Source organism: Leptosomus discolor, chromosome 15, assembly GCF_034619465.1.
Source record: "Leptosomus discolor isolate bLepDis1 chromosome 15, bLepDis1.hap2, whole genome shotgun sequence".
Taxonomy (NCBI): Eukaryota; Metazoa; Chordata; class Aves; order Leptosomiformes; family Leptosomidae; genus Leptosomus; species Leptosomus discolor.
In genome coordinates, this window is record NC_141405.1 from 13,796,262 (window position 1) to 13,818,356 (window position 22,095).

The 22,095-nt window shown below is 50.9% G+C and overlaps 3 protein-coding genes across 8 annotated transcripts; 2 read left to right on the top strand and 1 right to left on the bottom strand.

The window, feature by feature from the left end:
• Window positions 1-2,376: 2,376 nt before the first annotated feature.
• Window positions 2,377-6,139, top strand: SRSF2 (serine and arginine rich splicing factor 2). 5 transcript variants are annotated; one of them, XR_015183903.1, is made up of 3 exons: window positions 2,377-2,771; window positions 3,176-4,709; window positions 5,215-6,139. XR_015183903.1 is itself a non-coding variant. In XM_086473653.1 (3 exons), the coding sequence occupies exons 1-2, from the start codon at window positions 2,410-2,412 to the stop codon at window positions 3,477-3,479; spliced, it is 666 nt and encodes a 221-aa protein (XP_086329779.1). In that variant the 5' UTR covers window positions 2,377-2,409; the 3' UTR covers window positions 3,480-3,486; window positions 3,837-6,139. The 5 variants fall into 5 exon arrangements, 3 of the variants coding, with proteins under 3 accessions (XP_086329779.1, XP_086329781.1, XP_086329778.1); XR_015183902.1 differs by having other exon boundaries at window positions 3,176-3,940; window positions 4,598-6,139; XM_086473653.1 differs by having other exon boundaries at window positions 3,176-3,486; window positions 3,837-6,139.
• A 317-nt stretch (window positions 6,140-6,456) lies between these two features.
• Window positions 6,457-8,178, bottom strand: METTL23 (methyltransferase 23, arginine). The gene is made up of 4 exons (XM_086473389.1): window positions 7,861-8,178; window positions 7,532-7,769; window positions 7,124-7,208; window positions 6,457-6,801 (listed from the first exon to the last, which is right to left on the bottom strand). Exons 1-4 carry the CDS (start codon window positions 8,176-8,178, stop codon window positions 6,633-6,635), a joined length of 810 nt encoding a protein of 269 aa, XP_086329515.1. The 3' UTR covers window positions 6,457-6,632.
• A 675-nt stretch (window positions 8,179-8,853) lies between these two features.
• On the top strand, window positions 8,854-20,766 carry JMJD6 (jumonji domain containing 6, arginine demethylase and lysine hydroxylase). 2 transcript variants are annotated; one of them, XM_086473679.1, is made up of 7 exons: window positions 8,854-9,021; window positions 9,806-10,194; window positions 13,168-13,454; window positions 14,775-14,910; window positions 15,031-15,169; window positions 15,820-15,947; window positions 17,594-20,766. In XM_086473679.1, exons 1-7 carry the CDS (start codon window positions 8,854-8,856, stop codon window positions 17,628-17,630), a joined length of 1,284 nt encoding a protein of 427 aa, XP_086329805.1. In that variant the 3' UTR covers window positions 17,631-20,766. The 2 variants fall into 2 exon arrangements, with proteins under 2 accessions (XP_086329805.1, XP_086329806.1); XM_086473680.1 differs by having other exon boundaries at window positions 8,863-9,021; window positions 14,775-14,904.
• The last annotated feature ends 1,329 nt before the right edge of the window (window positions 20,767-22,095 follow it).

A 22,095-nucleotide genomic window follows, 5' to 3' on the forward strand; every position in this document is an offset into this window, starting at 1 on the left:
GAAGGGCAAGGTCCTGCACCTGGGTTGGGGCCAACCCAAGCACAGACACAGGCTGGGTGAAGGGTGGATGGAGAGCAGCCCTGGGGAGAAGGGCTTGGGGTGCTGGTGGGTGGAAAACTGAACGTGACCCAGCAACGTGCGCTCGCAGCCCAGAAAGCCAGTCACATCCCGGGCTGCACCCAGAGCAGCGTGGGCAGCAGGTCGAGGGAGGGGATTCTGCCCCTCTGCTCTGCTCTGGTGAGACCCCCCTGCAGGGCTGCGTCCAGCTCTGGGGCCCCCAGCACAAGACAGACATGGAGCTGCTTGAGTGGGTCCAGAGGAGGGACATGAAGATGCTCAGGGGACTGGAGGAGCTCCCCTGTGAGGACAGGCTGGGAGAGTTGGGGGTGTTCAGCCTGGAGAAGGGAAGGCTGCAGGGAGACCTTACAGCGGCCTTCAGTGCTGAAAGGGGCTGCAGGAAAGGTGGGGAGGGAACCTGATCAGGGAGAGTGGTGATGGGATGAGGGGTAACGGTTTCAAACAGGAGGAGGGTAGATTGAGATTAACTATTAGGAAGAAATTCTTCCCTGTGAGGGTGGTGAGGCCCTGGCACAGGCTGCCCAGAGCAGCTGTGGCTGCCCCCTCCCTGGCAGGGCTCAAGGCCAGGCTGGATGGGGCTGGGAGCAACCTGGTCTGGTGGGAGGTGTCCCTGCCCATGGCAGGGGGGTGGAACTGGATGGTCTTTAAGGTCCCTTCCGACCCAAACCCTTCTGTGAGTCTGTGAAAACGTGCAGTACTAGGTTATTTAATTTCTGAAGTCTTTCGTAGCAGAAAACAAACTGTTGCTTCTGGGTTTGTTTTGACGTCATTGTTTATTTTTATACTTCTCCAGTACAGAATGCATTAAACACAATTACAGTAAGAATAGGGATTTAAATTCTAATACTGAATTCGCTTTCTTATATCAATACTGTCATCGTGTTAAACCAGTAGCAAACTGCCTTTTTTTCTTAACATAGGATTATGAAACAGATTGGCAGAAACGTGTCATTATTGTAAGATCACAACTAGGTATTACCGTTTATGCTTGAAATTCGGGCATTTTATTCAGTGCCTGAAGTGACACAGCAATAACTTTCAGAGCGGGGGGAGCAGCTTTCACTGAATTGCCTAGACAAAACTCATGGAATCAGCTCGTCATGCTTAAACAAGGGCTGTGCTAATCTTCTCCCTCGTTCCACGTTTACCACGCATGCTGCCAAAGCACGAACTCGCAGAGAGCGCTGTGTGTAAAAGCGGATTTTTCCGATGCTTCCCAGGTCGGCTCACAGCCCTCACGGGCACCGACACAGCGGGGATGGCCCAGGCAGCGGCGTGCGGGCAGAGGGCTGCCTACGCGGATCTCCCACCGCACCACAGCGTGCATCCACCGTCCAGAGCGGCACGGACCGAGGAGGCTTCCCCAGGCACCGCCACGGGCAGGAGATGAAGGATAGCCCGCGAAGCGCCATGCCGGCCTGCCGGGCCTCCCTCCCACCGGCGACTCGAGCACACACGCGGCTGCAGCGGGAGCAGGAAGAGCACAGAGCTCCCACAACACCTGCCCCGAGAGAACCGCCCTCACGGCGGCCCAAACCGCGGGCCCCAACCCGCCTCCCCTCACGGCACTCTCCCCTCAGCGTCCGCCATTTTAAACCGTCACCTCGCCGCCCGCGCGCGAGGCGATTCCCTTCGGTAACGCTTTTTTTTTTTTTTCACGCGGCTGGGGTTTCCCGCCCCTCCTCCCCCTAGCAGAGACAGGCCTCGCCTTATTTCCGTTTTTTTACCGTTTTCAGCACACATTGTTCAAAATTTCCCCGCCTCCGCCGAGTCCTTCCGGGTCACGGCGGAGCCGCCTTAACGGCCACTTTCAACAGCAGGCGAGTTATTAACGTAGCGGACCATTTTCCGTGCTGCCTCCAAGGCTGCCTCCGGGATCCGCGGCCGAGAAGGAGAAAAAAAAAAGGACGAGGTCGTACACGGGGAAGCCTCCGCCGGGCGCGGGGCGGCGCTTTCGCTTCCGGGTCGCCGTCGGCCATTTTGTGGCGTTAAGTAGGCGCGCGCGGGCGGCGCCCCGCTCATTTCCTCGCAGCAGCGGGCCGGGGTGGCCGGTGCTGGCGCTTCGCCTCCGCTCCGGCCTTAGGCCGCCTCCCACCCGGACCCCAGAGGTGGGTGTCTGCTCCTCCCTCTCCGCTGAGGACCCCGCGGCCGTCCCCTATGCCCTGTAGCTCTCCTCCTTGCTGGACTCTGCTGGGCCGCCGCTCCGGCGCCCCCCCTCCGGTGTGAGGCGCTTCCCCCCTCAGGGCCGCGCCGTCTCCTGACTCGCCCTCCCCCCTTCCCTCAGGTTTCTTTTTCTCAGCCGCCGCCGCCCCTCGGGGGCTTTTGCCCGCCATGAGCTACGGGCGCCCTCCGCCGGACGTGGAGGGCATGACGTCCCTCAAGGTGGACAACCTGACCTACCGTACGTCCCCGGACACGCTCCGGAGGGTCTTCGAGAAGTACGGCCGCGTGGGAGATGTCTACATTCCCCGGGACCGCTACACCAAGGAGAGCCGAGGCTTCGCCTTCGTCCGTTTTCACGACAAACGCGATGCCGAGGACGCGATGGACGCCATGGACGGGGCCGTGCTGGATGGCCGGGAGCTCCGCGTCCAGATGGCGCGCTACGGTCGCCCCCCCGACTCCCACCACAGCCGGCGTGGCCCGCCGCCGCGCCGCTACGGGAGCAGTGGCTACGGGCGCCGCAGCCGCAGGTGAGCGCCTGGAAGGGGGGCAGGGGGGGCAGCGGAGTTTGGAGTAATGCGGCGGGGAAACGGGGCTTCGGCATGCGCCTCTACAGCGGGGAGCGCTTGGGTTTGCTCCCTTTTCCGAGGGAGTTCCGTGGCCGGGTTGGGAGGGGGGAGTAGGGGTTTAGTAGTAAAGGCACGTGGAGTTCTCACGGAGTGGAAGGGTTTCGCCCTGTAGTAGATGTAGCTCCCGGCCACTCACTCTGAACAATGGCGCCCTCTTAACACTCATTTTCGTGCCCACGTGGGTCCCTTTCCGCCCTCCCTGTCCCGCGGTAGTTGCTGAAGTCTGTTGCGCCGCCCGTGTTCAACTTTTAACGCTGTTTTGTTGGGTTTTTTTTCTTTCTTTCTTTCTTCCCGGGATGTTTTAGTCCTAGAAGACGCCGTCGCAGCCGATCTAGAAGCAGGAGCCGCTCTAGATCCCGCAGTCGGTCCCGCTACAGTCGATCCAAATCCCGGTCTCGCACACGCTCGCGGTCTCGCTCCACCTCGAAGTCCAGGTCTGCCAGGAGATCCAAGTCAAAGTCCTCATCTGTCTCCAGATCCCGGTCCAGGTCAAGATCCCGGTCCAGATCTAGGAGCCCTCCCCCTGCCTCAAAGAGGGAATCCAACTCTAGATCCAGGTCTAAGAGCCCTCCCAAGTCTCCGGAAGAAGAAGGAGCTGTGTCCTCCTAGGAACATGGTAATGTACCTCCGGATCAGCACATGTTGCATGTTACTTTATAGTAGCACTTAGGTGGGGTGTTGGGTAGTTCTTAGAGTATTAATAGCCTGAAGCAAGTGAATCCTAACGGGGCACACTGTTAGTTGTTTTTTTTTTTAATTATTATTATTTGAGCAGTGCGTTTTGGTTATTGGTTTAGGGAAATTAATACCGAAGGGCTTTCTACGGAGAATTTTTTTTACAGAGAAAATGTTTTATTGAGAGATTAATGGCTTGGTTTTAATAAAATATTGTATGAGACGCAACCTATGATGAAAATGACTATTTCTTACTGTATTTATCCAACATCTGCATTTTCCCCTTTAAAGCTGCGGTCTCCTGTTTGCTAAAAGAATATTGGCCAGTATTGCAGATTTTAACTGATTTGGCTGATCCTCCAGGGACCAGTTTCTGTGGGCGTGTATTGGAGCAGGTTTGTCTTTAAATGTTAAAGATACACTATCCTTTTATAACGGAAGATCGGTTCAGTGGCCGTTGTACTGACTGGAGGTAATAACTGTTCTAGAAAAGTGGCAAATTCCTTGCAACGAGAAAACCATGGAAACTATTTTTTCCTCAAGTCGACATCTTGAAGAGGCATCTAAGGATACACCGGGTGGGGAAAGGATAGTGTGTCTTTAACCCTTCAAACTGTTTGGTCCTATTTTTAAAAGGAAAGGGCCTAAGCTAGCTCTGCAGTTAGATAATTGTAGCAAAATTAGTCACACTTTTTGTTTTGAATGCTAATTAGCGTTTAGTTAAGTCTTTATGAAGGAGTGTTAGTTTTATAACTTTTATATAACTTTTAATAAACGACTGTTGGAACAGGCTGAATTGAAGTTAATGTGGCTTGATCTCCAGCCTGATGCTTGTTCTTCTTTGTAACTAAATACTTTGACAAGAACCTTACATTTGGCCTCTGAAGTAAAGCAACACACGGGGGGGAGGTGGAACACTATGGAAATTCCTAAAACTTAATTAAATTAGGCAAAGCCAGTTGAAACACAACTAGAAGTATACCTGAAGTCATCCACACAAACAAAAGAGACAAGGTAGAAACCTGGCTGAACTTCTCTCTCTTCAAACCTAGATGCATCAGATAAATGAGAACCTACATAAAGGACGCCTTTGGGGGGAAAAGATCGCTTGAGTCTTCAGTCCATTGGAGAGACCCCTGGCACGAGCAACCAGCTGTTGAAAAGGTTATTTTGTAACATTTTGTCTAACTTTTTACTTGTTTAAGTTGCGCCTCAAGTGGCAGATTTTACATTTTATGTGCCATTTTGTTGCTGTTATTCAAATTTCTTGTAATTTAGTGAAGTGAACGACTACCGATTTCATTATTGGCTTGGATATTTGAGGTAAAACTTCATTTTTGTTTATATAGTGCTGACTTTTATTTCAAATTAAAACTGATGGTAACTTGCTGCTTCAGTTTCATACTGAGGAAACATGCAGCCATTATATGCCGAGTAGCTAACTGTCAAAAAGTATTCTCAATTTTGTCTTCATTCCTTAAACAAAATTCTGCAAAACTTCAATTTAATTGAAACTTACTGTAAATGCTTTTTTTTTTTAACTTTGGATTCAAATAGTATCTTCAAATTCAAATTGGTAGAAATCTTTTCAGGTGACAGTTGATATTTGAAAAGATGGTTTTATCAGACTCAATTCTAATCTCTTCTCTTATGTATTTTTGTGCACTAGGCGCAGTTGTGTAGCAGTTGAGTAATGCTGGTTAGCTGTTAAGGTGGCGTGTTGCAGTGCAGAGTGCTTGGCTGTTTCCTGTTTTCTCCTGATTGCTCCTGTGTAACGATGCCTTGTCGTGCAGAAACAAATGGCTGTCCAGTTAATTAAAATGCCTGACAACTGCACTTCCAGTCACCCGGGCCTTGCGTAAAAATAATGGAGCATACAGTGAGCACATCTAGCTGATGATATACACACCTTATTTTTTCCAGAATGGTAAAACTTACCAACCTGCATATACGAACTTACATATGAGAAATGTAATGTTAAGAAACGAAATGGTTCATTCCTTTGTAAGTACTGATTGGTGTATCTTTTGCTTAAGACATTCTGTACTATACCCACTGTCTCTGTAGTTAATATTAAACATTTTTCTGTGTTAACTTTTCTCAACTTAATGTCCGAGTCAGCTTATTTTTAGCTTGAAAAGATTTCTGCAATTACACTGTCAATGTTTAACTTCTATATAGTAACTGGATGCGTTCTACTGCTGCTCAATTTTATCCACTGGGGTTGCTTTTAAATTCCCGCGGGCGAACTGAGCTGGTGTCGTGACTAACCCGACGGTGGCACGGCCAGTGCTGCCCACCAGACTGAACCCAGCACCAGGCGGGTCCGCCGGACGTTGTGATGGAAGATACACCCTGAGCAGTACTAATTGCGTGGGCCGTGTGCTTGCCCTGGCTCAACAGGCTGCTGCTTGCTGGGAGCTGATCTTAACCGTGGCGATTGCTTGTTTCTTGATTTGGGTACCCAACGAATTGTAACTTCAAGGGGGATTGCAATGCCTTGTTAACTTCATGCATGTATGTTCACTGGGAATGGAAACATCTGAATACTGGCCGTCTGGCTGGCTGGAGGATTAAAAGTGCTTTTCTACCAACCGAGGAGTTGTATGTTCCAGGGCTGTGCCTAGCGGCAGTCTGCGCAGATGCCTTTAGAAACAAAGGGGCTGGCTTTCCTACGTGAGTCTTTGGGAAGGAGCTTCAGTCCTGGGAAACATCTTTTGGGGATATTTTTTTAATCTCGAAAGAGTGCGGTTAACTTTTTCCTGCATAGCCGACTTGTGAATTGAAGTTGGCTCTTGGTGCATTGTCAGGCGGTTGAGCTATGTTGTGTAGTGGCTTACGGAACGGAATTGAGTCTTTGACCTGTGACAGGGGCTTTGGGGAGTAGCACAAATTTCCCAAAAGCCACAGGTGAACAATCAAACAGCTTTATTTTTACAATGCATGTTTTCAGAATTACTGCTAAGGGGATCTGCTTCCTGAAAAATATGCATGAGGTTTGCTGTAAACAGGACTGTTTCCTGCAGATCCGTGCTACAGCGAGCGGTTAAGTATCATCTTGTATTGGAACCATCAAGCGGAATAAACTTAAGTACCATCTGAGTGTGCCAGTGAAATGATCATCATTTCGATTGTGTGTCTTCCTGGTAGAGAGGAGCTGGCCAAGTGCTCTTTGTCTGCACTGAAGGAACGTAAGGGAACGTGGACGGTCTTCAGTTTCCATTTGCAGAGCAAAGCTTCAATAGACCAGTCAGCACTGGGGAGGAAATACCAGTGTGTGAAAAGGCAAGGCAGGTTTCTAACTTCTGCAGTAGTTACAGGAGATTGTGACCAAACTGAAACGCAACAGGTCACAAAACCGAGTTTGCAGCAGTTTTCTAGTTAACCGTAAAGGGGTGGTTCGTGGGTTATTTTCTGGTTTGGCTGCTTTAACCTGCTACCCCCAGGATTTACCTGGCTCCCCAATCTGAGGAGGAGCCTCTCGGGAAGCGGTGCGGTGCTGCCTCGGAGAAGTTAATGCTCTTCGGGAGCTGAGACAGGAATTAAGATTTGAGTCTTAAATATGAAAAAGCGTTTACCTTCGGACTTGATAAGTAGTCCAGAATTGAGCATGTGGATTCTTCTCCAGCAAGAAGTAAATTGTAGTTAAAATATCTTCAAAGTCTGTGCGGTTTGGGGAGATGAAGCAATCGGGGTTAGTCTCTGGGTTCCAGGTCACAGGCCTGGTGGTACACAAGGGTAATTAAAAATCTACACAAGACTAATAGCCTCTCCACGAGAGCAGCGGGGCCTTGAGCAGTTGGTTCATCTGCTCTGTTTTCTACTCCCCCCCCCGGTGGTATTTGAGGACACCTCAGCGCTGGAATCGCCCCAGGAACAACTGCTCCGGTGCCCCAACGGCCCTCACCTGAGGTGACAGCGCTCCCAGCACCCCTGGGGACACGAAGTTTGTCACAAATCAAAGCCACCCCAGAGTATCAACGTACCTTTTGGGTCAAAAAAGACATCCGAGCCCAAAATGATGTCTACAGGCGCGAGAGCGAGCAGCTCCGGGGACACCCGCCCCCAGGTGAGCCCCACGGTGGGGACGCGGGGCAGCCCGTTCATCAGGCAGCTCCTCCGGCCGTTCCGCAGGCAGCGGGGCAGCTCCTCGCTGTCGGACAGGATCACTTGGGCGCCGCACCTGGCCGCCAGCACACCGGGGAGGCTCACGCCCGCACCGATCTGAAACCGCGGCGTGTTCACGGCGGCCGAACGGGGACGCCGGCCCTGCCGCTAATGACCGGGGGTGGCGAGAGGGGCGGGGCGGCCGTACCTCCAGCACTCGCTTGCCGGGCAGGCTGCCCCGGTGGGCCCAGAGGTACTGGGCCAGGACCACGGCGCAGGGCCACACGTACATGCCGTACTGCGAGTCCAGCACCTGAAACACACCGGGCGTGGCGCTGGCACGGCGGGCTCCGCTCCGCCGCCGAGGCGGCCGCACCGACGTCCCCGTTTTACCGCCGGTCCGCACCCCACTCCCCCCCCCCCCCCCCCGGGGTGGTACCTCGGGGATGCGCAGCACCAGCGCCGCCGGCCCCTCCCCGAAGCGGTACCGCCGCACGCCGCCCCGCCGCCGCCGCGGCTCCCCCATGGCCGTGCCGCGCTGCGCCGCCGTCCAATCGCGGGCGGCGACGTATGGCACCGGGCCGTGCGAACCAATGGGCGCCTTCTCCGGGCGTGGCGTCACGCGGAGCGCCGCCGCGGGCGCTGATGGCGGCGGGCCCGGCCCGGCGCTCCGAGGGGCTTCCCCTGAGTGTGGCGGTTAAACCGGGCCGCTCCCGCCCGCGCCGTTGTCCCGGCGGGGCTGGACGGGTTCCCCGCCGCGGGCCGGTGCCGTCAGGGGCACCGCGCGGTCCCGCACGAACCGGGTGACACGCGGTTGTGTCAGGGGAGCAGCGGGCGCCGAGCACGGGCTCGCCAGAGGAAGGGGAGAGGCGGCGGGGGGGCTGGTTCCCGCCGGCGAGCGGGCGCGGAGCCGCGTGGCCAAGGGCAACCGGCAGCCTCGCTCCCTTCCTGCCTCCCGCTACACCCGCCCTCCCAACATGGCGGCCCGGCCGCGCCGCTTCCCCTCCTCGACCAATCAGCGGCGGAGGGCGGGCGAGGCGTGGCGGAAGACGATGGCGCAGCGAACCAATGGGAGAGCGGCGGGGGCGGGGCCGCGGCGACAGCGGCGGCAAGGGGGTGAAATTTCTCGAAGGTGCGGCCGGGCCGGGACCGGGGCGGGCGGGGAGCGGGGCCTGGGGCACGGCGGGGGCAGCGGCGGCGGATGGTGGGGGCCCTTAGCGCTGCCGCCGACACCGCCGCCATGAATCATAAAAGCAAGAAGCGGATCCGTGAGGCGAAGCGCAGTGCCCGGCCCGAGCTGAAGGATTCGCTGGACTGGACCCGCCACAACTACTGCGAGACCTTCCCCCTCAGCCCCGCCGCCTGCAAGGTGCGCCCCGGCCGCCCCGCCCCCGCCTCGCCTGAGGGGAACGGGGGGCTGAGGGGGGTGGGGGGGAGGGGAATGGGGGCTTGAGGGGAATAGGGAGGCCCTGAGAGGAATAGGGAGGCCCTGAGGGGAATAGCGAGGCTCTGATGGGAATGGGGGCACGACAGCTGAGGGGGGACTGGGGAGGCCTGAGGGGAAAGGAGGGGTTGGGGGGAGCCCGGTGGGATTGGGGAAAGGGCCCTTTCTTGAGGCCGGGGTTGCCTGAGAGCTGGCGGGGCTCCCTGGGGGTGCCGAGGCAGGGACCCCTGAGGGAGAGGGGTCAGGGCGGGGAGGTCAAGCAACACCCGCGGGTTTTTTCCTGCCTCCACGTGGCGAGGGGTGCGGGGAGGTCAGGGCTCAGCCGGGATGGGATGGGCGCCCTCAGTGTCGGAGCGCCCACGTAATTCCCAGGTGCCATCTTCGGGGCGCCGAGGGGGTGGAATGCAGCAGGGGATGTGGCAGCCGAAAGGGCAGGGGTGGCCTTTGCGCCTGGGGACTTATCCTGGTGGGGGAGGAGTGCCAAACGACTTCAGCCTGCTGGTGTTGCCGATGGGTGCAAGGAGCAGGGCATGGGAAATAGGGCTGCAGCCTCGGGGAGCTTAAAATAACACATTAGGTGGCTTGATGCCCTCGTAGTGTATGATGAAAGTCTCAGCGTGAAGCTCCTCCACACTGGATTAGAGAGCACAGTTCTAGGACGTTAGTCTGTCCTAACGCCTGTTGTGTTATTCCTCTCTTGGTTTCTCAGGATAATGTGGAGAGGGCAGATGCACTCCAGTTAACAGTGGAGGAATTTGTTGAGCGTTATGAAAAACCCTACAAGCCTGTAGTCTTGCTGAATGCCCAGGTGGGCTGGTCTGCCCAAGAGAAGTGGACTCTGGAACGGCTGAAACGCAAGTATAGGAACCAGAAGTTCAAATGTGGGGAGGACAATGACGGTTATTCTGTGAAGATGAAGATGAAATACTACATAGAGTACATGGAAACCACACGTGATGACAGCCCGCTCTACATCTTTGACAGCAGTTATGGGGAGCATCCCAAGCGCAGGAAACTCCTGGAGGACTACAAAGTACCCAAATTCTTCACTGATGATCTGTTTCAGTACGCAGGGGAGAAACGAAGGCCGCCTTACAGGTATAGTACAGTGGCAGTAAGATAGAAGTAGGTATTTTCCATCTCATCAGCTATTCCTAAATAGGTATGGTTGTCTTGTATAAAACAGAGTGATAGCTTTGTGTCCGCTGGTTTGAAATGAGCGTACATTCATAACCCCGAGCGGGAGGGAAGGGCCGGTTTGTGTATCGCAATTTCTGTTTCTGCCACCAGTGTTGCTACAAGTTCGTGAGTTTTTTCTTTTTTTCTTTTTTCTTTTTTTTTTTTTTATTAAGTCAGTTTACCTCACTTTAGATTTCAAAGAAGCTTACATAGTTACTGAAAATTATGATTGTTAACTTCTTGCTCTGTGTGCCTTCTGGCTTTCAAATTTTAAGTGCATCAAGACTAGCTCCTGGGTTTTGCACGAGTGGCCTACGTATAGTGTGGAATTTTGTTTAATTATGGGTCGGTCTTTTTGAGGTGAAGATCTTAAGCTGGATGAGTATGAAGTGTGAAAACTAGTTCTTAGCTCCCCTTCAGATGATTTTGAGAGGGAACAAATATTTCACATCTATGTAATCTTTTCAACTCTCTTTTTTTCACATCTGATTGGAAAAGGGTTGAAATGATACTTCATTCCTGAATTCAAATGCAACAGCCTTGCATTTGGGCTGTTAGGTACAAAGGTGATTTCCATCTATGTTAATATAACGCTTCACAGCAGTATGAGCATAAGCTGAACCCTCCTCAGTAATTAAAGTCTTTCTAGCAACGTTATAATTGTCAGAGAATGCCTTGCCCTTCGAGTGACATGAGGCTGTGATGTGGGTTTTTTAAATAAAATAGAACAAGGAATGAATAACGGTACTCTTCGCTTCTCTGCGGTCTCTCACGTGTCTGTAGTCCAGTTGTGCTTTTGCAGGAGTGAAGCAGGAAGCTGATTCTATTTAAAATCACTGAAGTAGGTGTTTTTACAGTGTTGTAACAGACCATTTTTATAATTCAGTTCCGGGAAGAACATCCAATGCTGTGATCAAACACAAAAGCACACTAGGTGTAGTCTCTAGTAGAAAGTGAATACAGTTACGGAACTGGGAATCACGTATCCCAAGTTATAGGTAAACTAGATAATCTGGTTGTCACTCACTTGTATTGCTGTCTTGTCCCCACGCCCTCCCCGCCTACAGGCACAGGCTGAGCTCCTTGCTTGTGATTTTGATCTTGGTATTCACAATTCTTGTACTTTGTTCTGGAAAAGGTGGGTTTGAGGCGGCTCCATTTGTTGAGAGATGAGTGACACAAGAGAGCACATTGGTGCCTCCTGGAGTTAGGGGTTTCATCTAGGTACCGAAACGGGTGAAGAGTATCCAGTAGTTTAAGAGCACAGTTGAAAATCCATCAGGAAGCAATGCTTTCTAATCAAATGATCAGGGTGTGAACTGCACGGGTTGACCTCTGGACTGAGAGGTGTGTGGTAGCGTATAGATCTTAAAAGTGAGAGCTCATGCTGCTTAGAGCATCTTTATTGAAGTTGTTCCCCTTTAAAATAAAGGCAGTAATTCTTGGAAGCCATTTACTGAAGCAGCTATTTTAGTTGGGGGGGGGTGGAGTTTGGGTTTTTTGCTTTTAAATTGAAGTTGCAGGTTGTGAAGCTTTTAACAGTAAATTTGATGTCTTATGGCAAACTGGATTATGTTCATTGTAAATTAAACGCCTGGAGGAAGATGCTGGTAAATGATGGTGTTGCTAAATAAGGGGTTTTAAATCTTCCCTGTGTGTAGATTCAGGTTATAGCCAGAAGAATGGTATTGAACAGTGCATCTGTCTGTGTCAGGTCTTTGTGCTTCACTTCTGACTTCTTAGTAAAAGCTTTGAGTGTTCTGCTTGTGGTTTAATTAGCTTTCCAAGGCTAGTGTGAATCTAAAGAGTGAATTGACAATAGAAGTGACAGACACCTGCTTATTTATGTTTCTGTGCCTCCTTTGTGAAGTAGGAAGAGTGCAGTTTGGTAACCAAGCTTGCAGTCCCGCAGTTGGTGCTAGCAAAGGATACTTGAAAACCAGCTTAATTTACACCTGCATTGGAAAGGGGAGATGGAGAGCTTGCTGACTTCCGATATTTTCTGAACCTTTGAACTCCTCTTGCTGCCTGTCAGCCACACGATGGAGGGATCTTGTTGGTGCTTTAGTTTCTACCTTCCCTGCTGCTCATTAAACAATTACTGCCGTTTTTTTCCTCTTGATGCCTGATATTAAGTCACCTCACTTACACTGCTTTATCTGGTATGGTAGGTCTTACTGTTCTGTTACAGGGGAAATGAGCAATTGAAAGTGCTGATGCTGTTAAACATGTGTAGGAGATAAAGTTCTCCAGTGGGAGAAATAAACCTGGCAAATGGGGAATGAGAATATACACACCAAATCCTGAATGGTCACCGGAGAATAAGCTCCAGCTAGTTAAGTGTTAGAATGAAAAGCCCGTTGTAAATGAACAGAAGGCATAGAGGGAGGCCGGGGTTGCGTAACTTCGCTCTGTTCCTTACTTGTGTTGCCTTTTGTTTGTTTCTCATTGTTCTGCAGTCCTGGATCCATTTATGAGTGACGAATTTTAGAAAAACATAGGATTAGGAAAAATCCCCTGCATAGTAAGAATCGTATTGCAGGCTGTTGTGACTTAGTCACATTCATAAACCTTGAAGTCTCTGTATGTTTTATTGAAGAACTGTTTAAAACAAAATACAGCTATGAAATATGAAAAACTGTCTGCACTTTCTTGTCCCAGAGTCATTCCTGTCCCAGTTTGTGTTGGTTTTTAGCTTAAACCCTTGTTGTATGTTTTTGCTGTAGCGTGAGCGTAACAGTCTCAAGAAGGTGAATGAAGGAGCTGTAACTGCCTTGATTTCTAACCGTATGTGAAACGAACAGCTGCCAGGTCCTGTCTAAGATGAAGACAGGAGAAGGTGGCTACTTGTGTGCTCTGTGACTAAAGGATTTGGTTTTCCCCCCCGTGCAGATGGTTTGTGATGGGCCCACCTCGTTCTGGAACAGGAATTCACATTGATCCCTTGGGAACCAGTGCGTGGAATGCCTTAGTCCAGGGCCATAAGCGTTGGTGCCTGTTCCCTACCAGCACTCCCAGAGAGCTGATCAAAGTGACGCGAGAAGAGGGAGGAAACCAGCAGGATGAGGCTATCACTTGGTTCAATGTCATCTATCCTCGGACGCAGCTCCCCACCTGGCCCCCGGAATTCAAACCCCTGGAAATCTTACAGAAACCAGGCGAGACGGTCTTTGTGCCAGGTATGCACGAGTCTCTCCAACAAGGAACTCTGGGAGAGAAAACCGTATTTTTAACATGTATAGTATAGTAGAGAGAAAGAGAATATTTCAGCTTTCTTATATGGCTTATCTCTTACAAAAGAAACTACTCTGAGCCGTTTCAAAAGGGATCTGTATCGCAAGGCTCTCTTTGAGACTATTCAGTTATTTTCTGAATGTCTTGAAACATCTGGCTGGTGGCGTAGGATTGCACGTGGTACGGATGACATACAGATGGGACCTGAGTTGCAGCATCACGGGAACATGATCCTGAAATAAACTGCAGTAATAGGAAACTGTCAAGGCACAAAATAATAGCGGTGTTTGAGTATGAGTAACTCTTAGACAAAAATGTTTGAGTTTATATACACTGTAGAAAATTCATGACTGAGTTTTGTAGCCTGGGTAGTCTGACTGCATACGGGTTTTTCTTAGCTGTGTGAGAAGAACTACTTAAAGGCAGCGACAGTTTCCGCCCACCTCTCTGTAGTTATGCTTCATCTTGCACGTGAAATCAAAAGCTAAAGAAAGATCCCACAAAGATGCCGTTCCCTCTGAGCGGCTGCACGCTGTGTGCGCGTTGCAGCTGGGAGGTGAGGTGGGTAAAGCGGGCGAGTTCCATGCCCAAGTCTGACCTCGAAGTCTTGCATCGTTTTTGTGCAGTGTGGCCCCATAGCTTCTATCCGCTTTGCTTGTCTCTTCACATACAGCTGACTTCATGTTTGAGGAGTGCCTTGTGATTGTCTTGGCACTTATTAGTGACTCCTCAGTGTACCTTCTGTTAAGATTTTGTAGCTGTCGGGTTCCATTAAACTGTCTCCTTAGCCTTTTTATGAGGTTATAAGTGGTGTGTAAGAACCGCTGACTATTTTTATCCTGTATGGGGAAACAGTTTTGCATCTATTTTTAAATGAAAGGTTAGTCTGTAGTCATAAGAACCTTGCTAAATCAGCATGGAAAGTGCTCTCCAGCTTAACAGAAAGGGCCTCTGTGTGGTCTGGGTTACGGCGGCTCTTGCTATTAAACAAGCCGTCAGCAGCCAGTGTGTCGCTGTCACCTCAGATCTTCAGTGCTGCTCGTGAGCTGGTCAGAGCCTGGAGCCGCCTTCTGTAAGCAGAATCTGTAAAGCATTGGAGCAAATGCTGAAATAAGACCGAGGAAAGGTGACGTGGTGGCAAACTCGCCTGGGTTTGGGAGCTGAGGTCCAATCTCCGCCTGTGCGATGGGAAAAGTGTACGTGGCTGTTCTTGAACTTGCTTTCTGCTGGGCAGCCAGAAACGGCCCTCGGTGTTGTGTTTGTAGGTGGCTGGTGGCACGTGGTTCTCAACCTGGACACAACTATTGCCATCACGCAAAACTTTGCCAGCTGTACCAACTTCCCTGTGGTGTGGCACAAGACAGTGAGAGGGAGACCCAAGTTGTCACGGAAATGGTACAGGTACGAGATTTAGTAGCTTGTTTTTCACGGTCTCTATTTAAACCAAATCCCCAAAATACCATTTGTTTACGTGCAGTGTTACTGTTCAGAGGCTAACCCTGAAACTTCAACTGTGCTTAGGATCCTAAAGCAGGAACATCCTGACTTGGCAGCCTTGGCTGATTCGGTTGACCTGCAGGAATCTACTGGTATTGCTTCTGACAGTTCTAGCGATTCTTCCAGTTCCTCAAGTTCCAGTTCCTCAGACTCCGATTCAGAGGTAATGCTCGTTACTACAGTAGCTGATCCATATCCTGCAGTTGTGTTGTTTTGTCCGTACCTGATCGCGTGTCCTCATCCTAATACTCATGTTTTATGGAAGAAATTAATAGAAAGCAACTAAACAAATCTACGTGGTGGAGGAGCCTGTGGTCTGAGCAGGTTCTGTTGGCTGAAGCCTCTCTTTGTGTTGCCGAATGAATTCGGTTTGTTTGATCTGTGTTTGTATATAAATCTGTCACTCGCTCAGCTAAGCCATGCTTGCGTAAAATGGCTGCGAAATGAATGTTTTAAAGATGGGGAGGGGGCAGCAGGATCCAAAACGGTGCCTGTCAGTTATGACAGGGGACTCTTTCGGGCACCCAAGTCCTCCAGAAGGCAGTGAGTCTGCTCTTGGAAGATTAGGTCCTTCTAAGAGCCAAAACAAACACATCCGTTGTCTTGCCCAAAGCCAGCTTAGTCAGTGATGAAATCTAAGAATATACCTGTTCCTGATCTTTAAACAATTTAAAATTTATTTCATGTGTCTAGTCTAAAATAGCACATTCTTTGATCATTTGGGGTGGCTGAGGTAGCTCTTACGGTGAATTCCACAGCACCAAGCGTGTGCTAGGTTTCTCTGAATTCTGTTTTCATCTCTTCATACTTCAGTGTGACTCTGGCTCTGAGACAGAGGGGATGATGCACCGGAGGAAAAAGAGGAGAACGTGCAGCATGATGGGGAACGGTGACACGACTTCCCAGGACGACTGCGTGAGCAAAGAGCGCAGCTCCTCCAGGTGACCGATGGCAACTGTTGTTTTTCAACAAGCCAAAGCCAACGCAAGGCAGAGCTGGCAGACTGCAGAGAGGGTGGTTCGTCAGGACGGGGCGATGGGGAGCAAGGGGTTCCTTACAGAACATAAAGCAGTTGGCCATGGTGATACCTTCCCTCCATGAATTATTTTAATTGCTCCAAACTGAAAACTAAGATTCTTGATATTTTTTTTAACAATGAGGTTTTTTACTTTATTTAATAAACAGTTTTACTATTACTTTTCCTACTTGTCTCTTTGACTAGAGAAAGTATTTTATTTTACTTCTATTTAATGGGGGAGGTGGGCTGTTTTAACTGCTCTTCAGAGAGCAGAAATGAATAGTAAACAGTTGCAGATGAGGAATGATCAGGCAGGACTCAGGTTTCAATGCCTGGTTGTCCAAATGGAAAACCTTCAAGTAGTTGCACAGTTTCTCTTGGTGTTGCCTGGATTACTTCACTTTGGCCCACTGTTTTATCTGTTAAAAGGCTAAATTCATCCCAAATGTCTGTGTTTACCTATTAAAAAAAAAAAAGGCAAGTTTCTAGTCAGTCCAGAGGGAGGGAACCTGAATATTGCAGAACCAAGAATAGGTATTGGTTAGGGTAAAGTTGCAGAGGAAGGAAGTTCTCTGGACTTGACAGGCTAAAACCAGCGAAACTGGGAATCTGGAAGTGTACGGCAGGGAGGAACTTAGACATTCTTTGCTGAACAAAGCATTTCTCTCCAGTAGCAGCGGCTTGCCAAAATTGTTAAGCAAACTCCCTGCAGTTTGGTTAACTGCTGCCGCCGCGTTGGCTGCCTGCCTGCGTTGGGGTGCTGCTGTTGGGTGCCCCAGCTTTGGCATGGCTGCAAGTGCTGGGGTGGCCTGCTGTGTGGCCCGTTAAAGAAGGTGAGTGATGGTAATTCACCTGAGGAAGTCCAGATTCCCAGTATCATGCCAGACTTCCCAGCGCAGGGTACTGCCCGACGACCTGTTTGCTCCTGTACGTGTTGCCGTTTATCTTGCTCTCGTGTTTCCAGGGGTTGCTCAGACCTGAATACAGTTGAATTACAAGTACAGAGCATCGTTAAACACTTGGAGAGAACTGTACTGACTGCTTAGTTTGCCCTGGAGGTTTTAACAGTTTGTTCGTTACAACATTGTCAAATCCCGTTTCAGCAGCCAGTGTGACTTTGGGCAGGGAATGAGCAGCGGGAGATAACAAACCCTAATGCAGACCCTGTTTCTGGTTTTATTTAAAACAAAAAAAAGCTGTAAAAAGGCAGAGCACTCGTGCAGATCCGTTCTTCTGGAAATCCCGTGCATGTTTTAAGTTGTTTGCCCTGCAAATTTTGAAATGCATACCTTAAATAGTTAAAATTGGCACCGTGCCTGGCACACTTGCTTTCCAGGTTTCACTGTTCTCCATCCTGGATGCTGAGTGTTTCGCTCTGTGAGGATGGGTGGGCTTTCTGCCCCAGCTATGTGAGAGATGCGTTGATAGACACAGTTCCAAACACAAAAGCCTGTCTAGCTTGTACAATTCTGTAGGAAGAATTGGCATACAGTTAACCTGCATGCTGCTGTCTTTTGTCCTGATACGAGGGGAAATGTTGACAGGCAGTTGTACTTTGTTTTTTGACAGGATTAGGGAATCTTGTGGAGGCCGCAGCTACCCCTGAGAGATCACAACACCCACCTAGAGGCAGCTGCCGATCGAAGCTCCATTAGCAGCCAGCCAGCTCTGTTCTACCCCCTTCTGCTTCTGTTTGTCACAGTCCTTAAGTTCTTGTCACTCTTCCTCGATCCAGACATCCGTCTTCATTATGTGCTGTCGAAGGTTGGCTCCTGAGTAACTCCTAGGGGAACGCCCCGACTCTCCATCCTTGTGCAATGCTTTGTCCCCTCTGCGCCCCGGGCGAGTGCACTAAGAGCCCAGCTTTGGGTACGGACACGCCGAGTATTTAATGGTTCACGTAACTGGCAAGGAAGACGACGGTCAGTTTTTAAAGAACTCTTTTTAAAACCAGCAGGTAACTCTAAAAACCTGCCTTGCTTTGACACTGTCGTATGTTTACATGTTGTCCTGTACACTTGAGGAAAGGAACACCAGCCCGTTTGGCCTGTCTGAATGTCCGGCGGATCTCGCACCAGAATTTCAGGAAGGGGAGGTGGTAGGAATGCTCCAAACACTGAAGCAACTTCAGCGGAGGTAACCACCGACCTGAAGCCTCTTTTGTGATCTTCACCTACACACCTACATCTAAGGTGCAACACCTTAACCAGCAACAGTCCATTGACCTTCGCTCTGTGTCTGTTATGATGACTGGTAGCAAAGATGCACTAGCACCTTGCGACAGGAAGCTCGATGGAGCGGGAGAATCCTGGAGTTTCTTGCACAGCAAAAAACGTGGGGGGGGAAAAAAGTCGGCGTTTGCCAGGAATTACAATCCTTTAGGTGCAGGCATGCTGTGTAGCACTAGGCAACAGCTGGAAAAGTCTGACTCTTACATGGTAACAACAGTTGCTGGGCTTTAAATTCCAAGTAGTTATGGGGCCGTGGGCTCATTCAGGCCAGTGCAGTTCACAGACCCAAATGGCTTTTCTTTGAGGTTAGGGGTTCAGTCTTTTCCAGAACTTGTGGTGCCAATTTTGAAGGACTGGGAGGGGACACGGTTTTGGTTTATGCTTTTTAAAACTGCAACGTGTTGCTTAAGTCTGTGTTAGATGCATTTGTGTTATGCTGGGTGAAGCTCTCATCCCCAGGGGATCTGTTGGAGCTGCTGGTTTTTTAGCAGGGGCTTGTGCTGGTAGCGTCAGTGAAGAGGTCTGGCTGGCTGAAGGTGTGCTGCAAGGAAGTGATCCTGCCTCTCTCTCTCTGAACAGCACAGCCAGAAACTAGCTGAGTTGGGGTGCTTTCCTGAGACCTGGGAGGTGGGTGTTAGGTCTCACTTCAGCTGTTTTTCTTTGGAAGAGGAAACTTGAAAGCAGAAGTGGTGTGCGTGGAGTAAACCTGCAATAATGCCCAGGCACTGGTAGCAGAATTAAAAAGCAGATTGGCAGCCTTAACTGTGACTTTCTTATAGGTGTTGGGTCTGGTGGAACCCAGAACATGGCTTCCCTGGGTTTTCTGATCTTTTTATCAACCTTGTCTCTTCCAATTTAAACACTCTTTCCCTTCTTGGAGACCAGGCCATATCCTGATGTACAAGGGAATCTAAATACGTTTGTCAAGATCTCTGTTTCCGAATCTTCTGTGCCAGTCACTTTGTGTAGGAGCAATGTGGTGGTGGAAAAACAGAAAGGGGGAAGGTTTTTTGGTACCCTTTAGCTGTGCAGACTCTGAATTTGCTGTGATAGCCAGGCATAAGTGAGCACACTTGCTCTGTAGACTGCTACAGATTCTTCCACAAGATTACTTCATTTTTTAAAAAAACCCCAACTTCTCAAGCTCTTAGCGTTTCTGGCCAAGGTTGCCTTTTTTCCTGCCCGCTTGAACAGCCTGGGAGCCTGCACAATCTGGGTGTCTCAGACAGAGCAGGCTGCAGCTGCTGCCTTTTTGGAAGAATGTGGGGGCCTGGAGAGGCGAAAGCTCAGAAGTCTCAGCTCTGTCACGGTGAGGGGAGCCCGTAGAGAACTGCCCACTGCCCTCTTTGGTGGCTTGACAGTTGGCACGTCAGTGGGAGGGCTCATGCTGGAGCTTGCCGCTGTGTTTTGGCACGCACGGCTCAGCGTTGCCGTCTTAAAATCTTACCCGTGCGTGAAAGCCCGGTGGCTGGGCCGGGAAGGCCACAGCTCCACCGCCAGCAGCACAGTGGGAAGCTCCAGAGCGCAGAGTATTCTCCGTGCCTATGAACTCTTCCGTGGTGTGAAATAAACCAGTTTCAGGTTGAAGCCTGTGTTCGTTTGACATCCCTCGCAGCCAAGCGGCGCGTTTGAAGTGGACTGCAGGCGGCGTGGTACCAGCAGTGCCGCACTGACTTCTCCGCAAGGCGCTTTCTGATGTGAAACAAAGGCGTGTCTGTCCAGGCTACCTGGGAATCGGGACTCCTGGGGATCTCTGGTTCTTCCGCTTACAGGCTCTTGCCTCAGCCCAGTCGGTGAGCTCCTGTCTTTGTTTCAGCAGATGAGGAAAATACCTACCTCGCAGGGGTGTTGTGAGGCTGAAACGCAATGGCTGTGTAAGATGCTTTGAAGTCGTCCTCCCACAAAAAGTGTTCCAGACGTCCCAAGCAACCGGAGACTTCCTAACCTGGTGTTAGCTTTTTGTAGCAGAGAACATTGGGGATGTTGTTCAGCGCTCTTGGCCACGTGGTGTTCTGGGGTGGCCCTTCCAGAATTGCTGTGTGGTACATAAATTGTAGCAGAACAAGGCTTTTTGTTTTCACCAGAGTTTAACTGTTGGCGTTTCATGGCCTGCTCTAAACAGGAGGTCCTGCTAGGTCGGGATTTTTTTTTTTAAATAGGACTAGATTAAATTATCTCTCATCAGGGAGTCAGCTTCACTGGCCTTACAGGAAGGGGGGAGCTGGTGCTTCCCAGGCCCTCGTTCCAGGCCGGGTGAATGAGGAATGAAGTTTAAAACCCTGCTCCCCTCGTGCCTAGCTCCGTGCTCGCGGGAGGCTGACTGGGGAGAGTGGGTTTCGTGCTCTCGCTTCTCCGGGCTCGTGCTTCTTGGGGCATCCCTGTTCCTCATTCCGGCCCCACTGCTTTTGTGTCCGGCAGCGCCCCGGGGTGTCGCAGGCTGCTGTGCTCCAGCACCCGGACCCGGTGGGCCCCTTGTTTCCGTGAGCCCCAAAGCGGCAGCAGCGCTGCTCCGCCTCGGCCCCCGCGGTGGGGCTCTGTGGGCCGCCTCGGTCCCCCCGGGACAGGCTGAGAGCCGCGGGCTGGGTTTGGGCTCTGGGCTTCCCGGTTGTACCGTGCGTATCGGTGTCCTCATCCTGCCCGCTCTGGCAGAGGGATTTGTGAGCTCAGGCCGTGCTTTTGAGTCTGGTAACCGATACAGGCTTGTCTGCTGTGACAGTTCAGGAGCAAACGAAGAAACACCCCGTCAGAACTGTAGATGTCGAACACCAGGCGCGCCGATCCCGGCACCTGCTCTCTGCACAAGTGCTGTGGGAGCAGGTGACGCCGAGGAAGCACTGGCAGACCTTCCTCCCCTCTCCAGCTCGGGTGCGCTGGCTCCAGTTTGTCTTCTCGGTTACATCAAGCCCTTCCAAATGCTTAGAAGAAAGACAGCAACCTCTTTCATAGTTAACCTAGACCCTTTTCCTCCCCGATCCCCCCCAGCCATCGTGGGGCAGGAAGCGAGACTGTTGACCGAATCAAATCTGAAAGGCTTTTGTGGGCTGACTGTAACGGGAGGTTTTTGGCATCCCCCTTGCAAAGGAGGGAAGGAGAGAGCTTGCTGATTCGTTTGACAGTCACACTGTCAGCTCCAAGCCCTGCTGCTGCTGTTAGCTCCTTTTATCACCCCATCCAGCAGAGCTGGGTTAATTGTCTTGTTTGGATGATTGTGGTTTTGCTTTTTATTTTAAATAAAATCAATTATTTTGCATTATCCTGTTGGCTAGTCACTTTTTTTCATATCATGATCTGAAAAAAAAACCTTATAGGTGTGCACCTCTGTTTCCAAAGCACTGGGGCACACTAAGTGGTATTCAGGTAGCAGCTAGGGCGGGCTCTGGGGGCTTTCGCTAGCTCTTTCTCGCGTGTGATTAGTGCATCTGTCTGGTGGGGGGTGTTTTGGAAGCTGCGGTGGCTTTGGGAGGAGGCTTGCGTCGGTAGCTTTGTTCCCAGGCTGCGCTGGGTGCTTTTTGCCCCTTCCCTGCCCTCCTGGGCTGCGTTACAAGAAACCTTGTGTTGTGTTTCACTCGCCACCTCCTACGGGCGAGAGGGGGTTTCATCTTCCAGGTGTCGCACGCTGCTCTCGGCTTAGCTTCCAGAGAAAGTGCTCTGTGGAAGGGCTGGACTCGGAGCAGAGAGCTGACCCACCTTCCGCCCCGAGAGACCTGCCTCCGACGGTGCTCCTGTGTGTCTGGAGTTAACGCGTTGGGCTGGGTAGTGGAACGAGGATTGGGAAAGCGGGGAAAATTTGTGGATTTTGTTAGTGAGCTTTGTGGAAACGGGTAACCGTAGGTCAAGAAG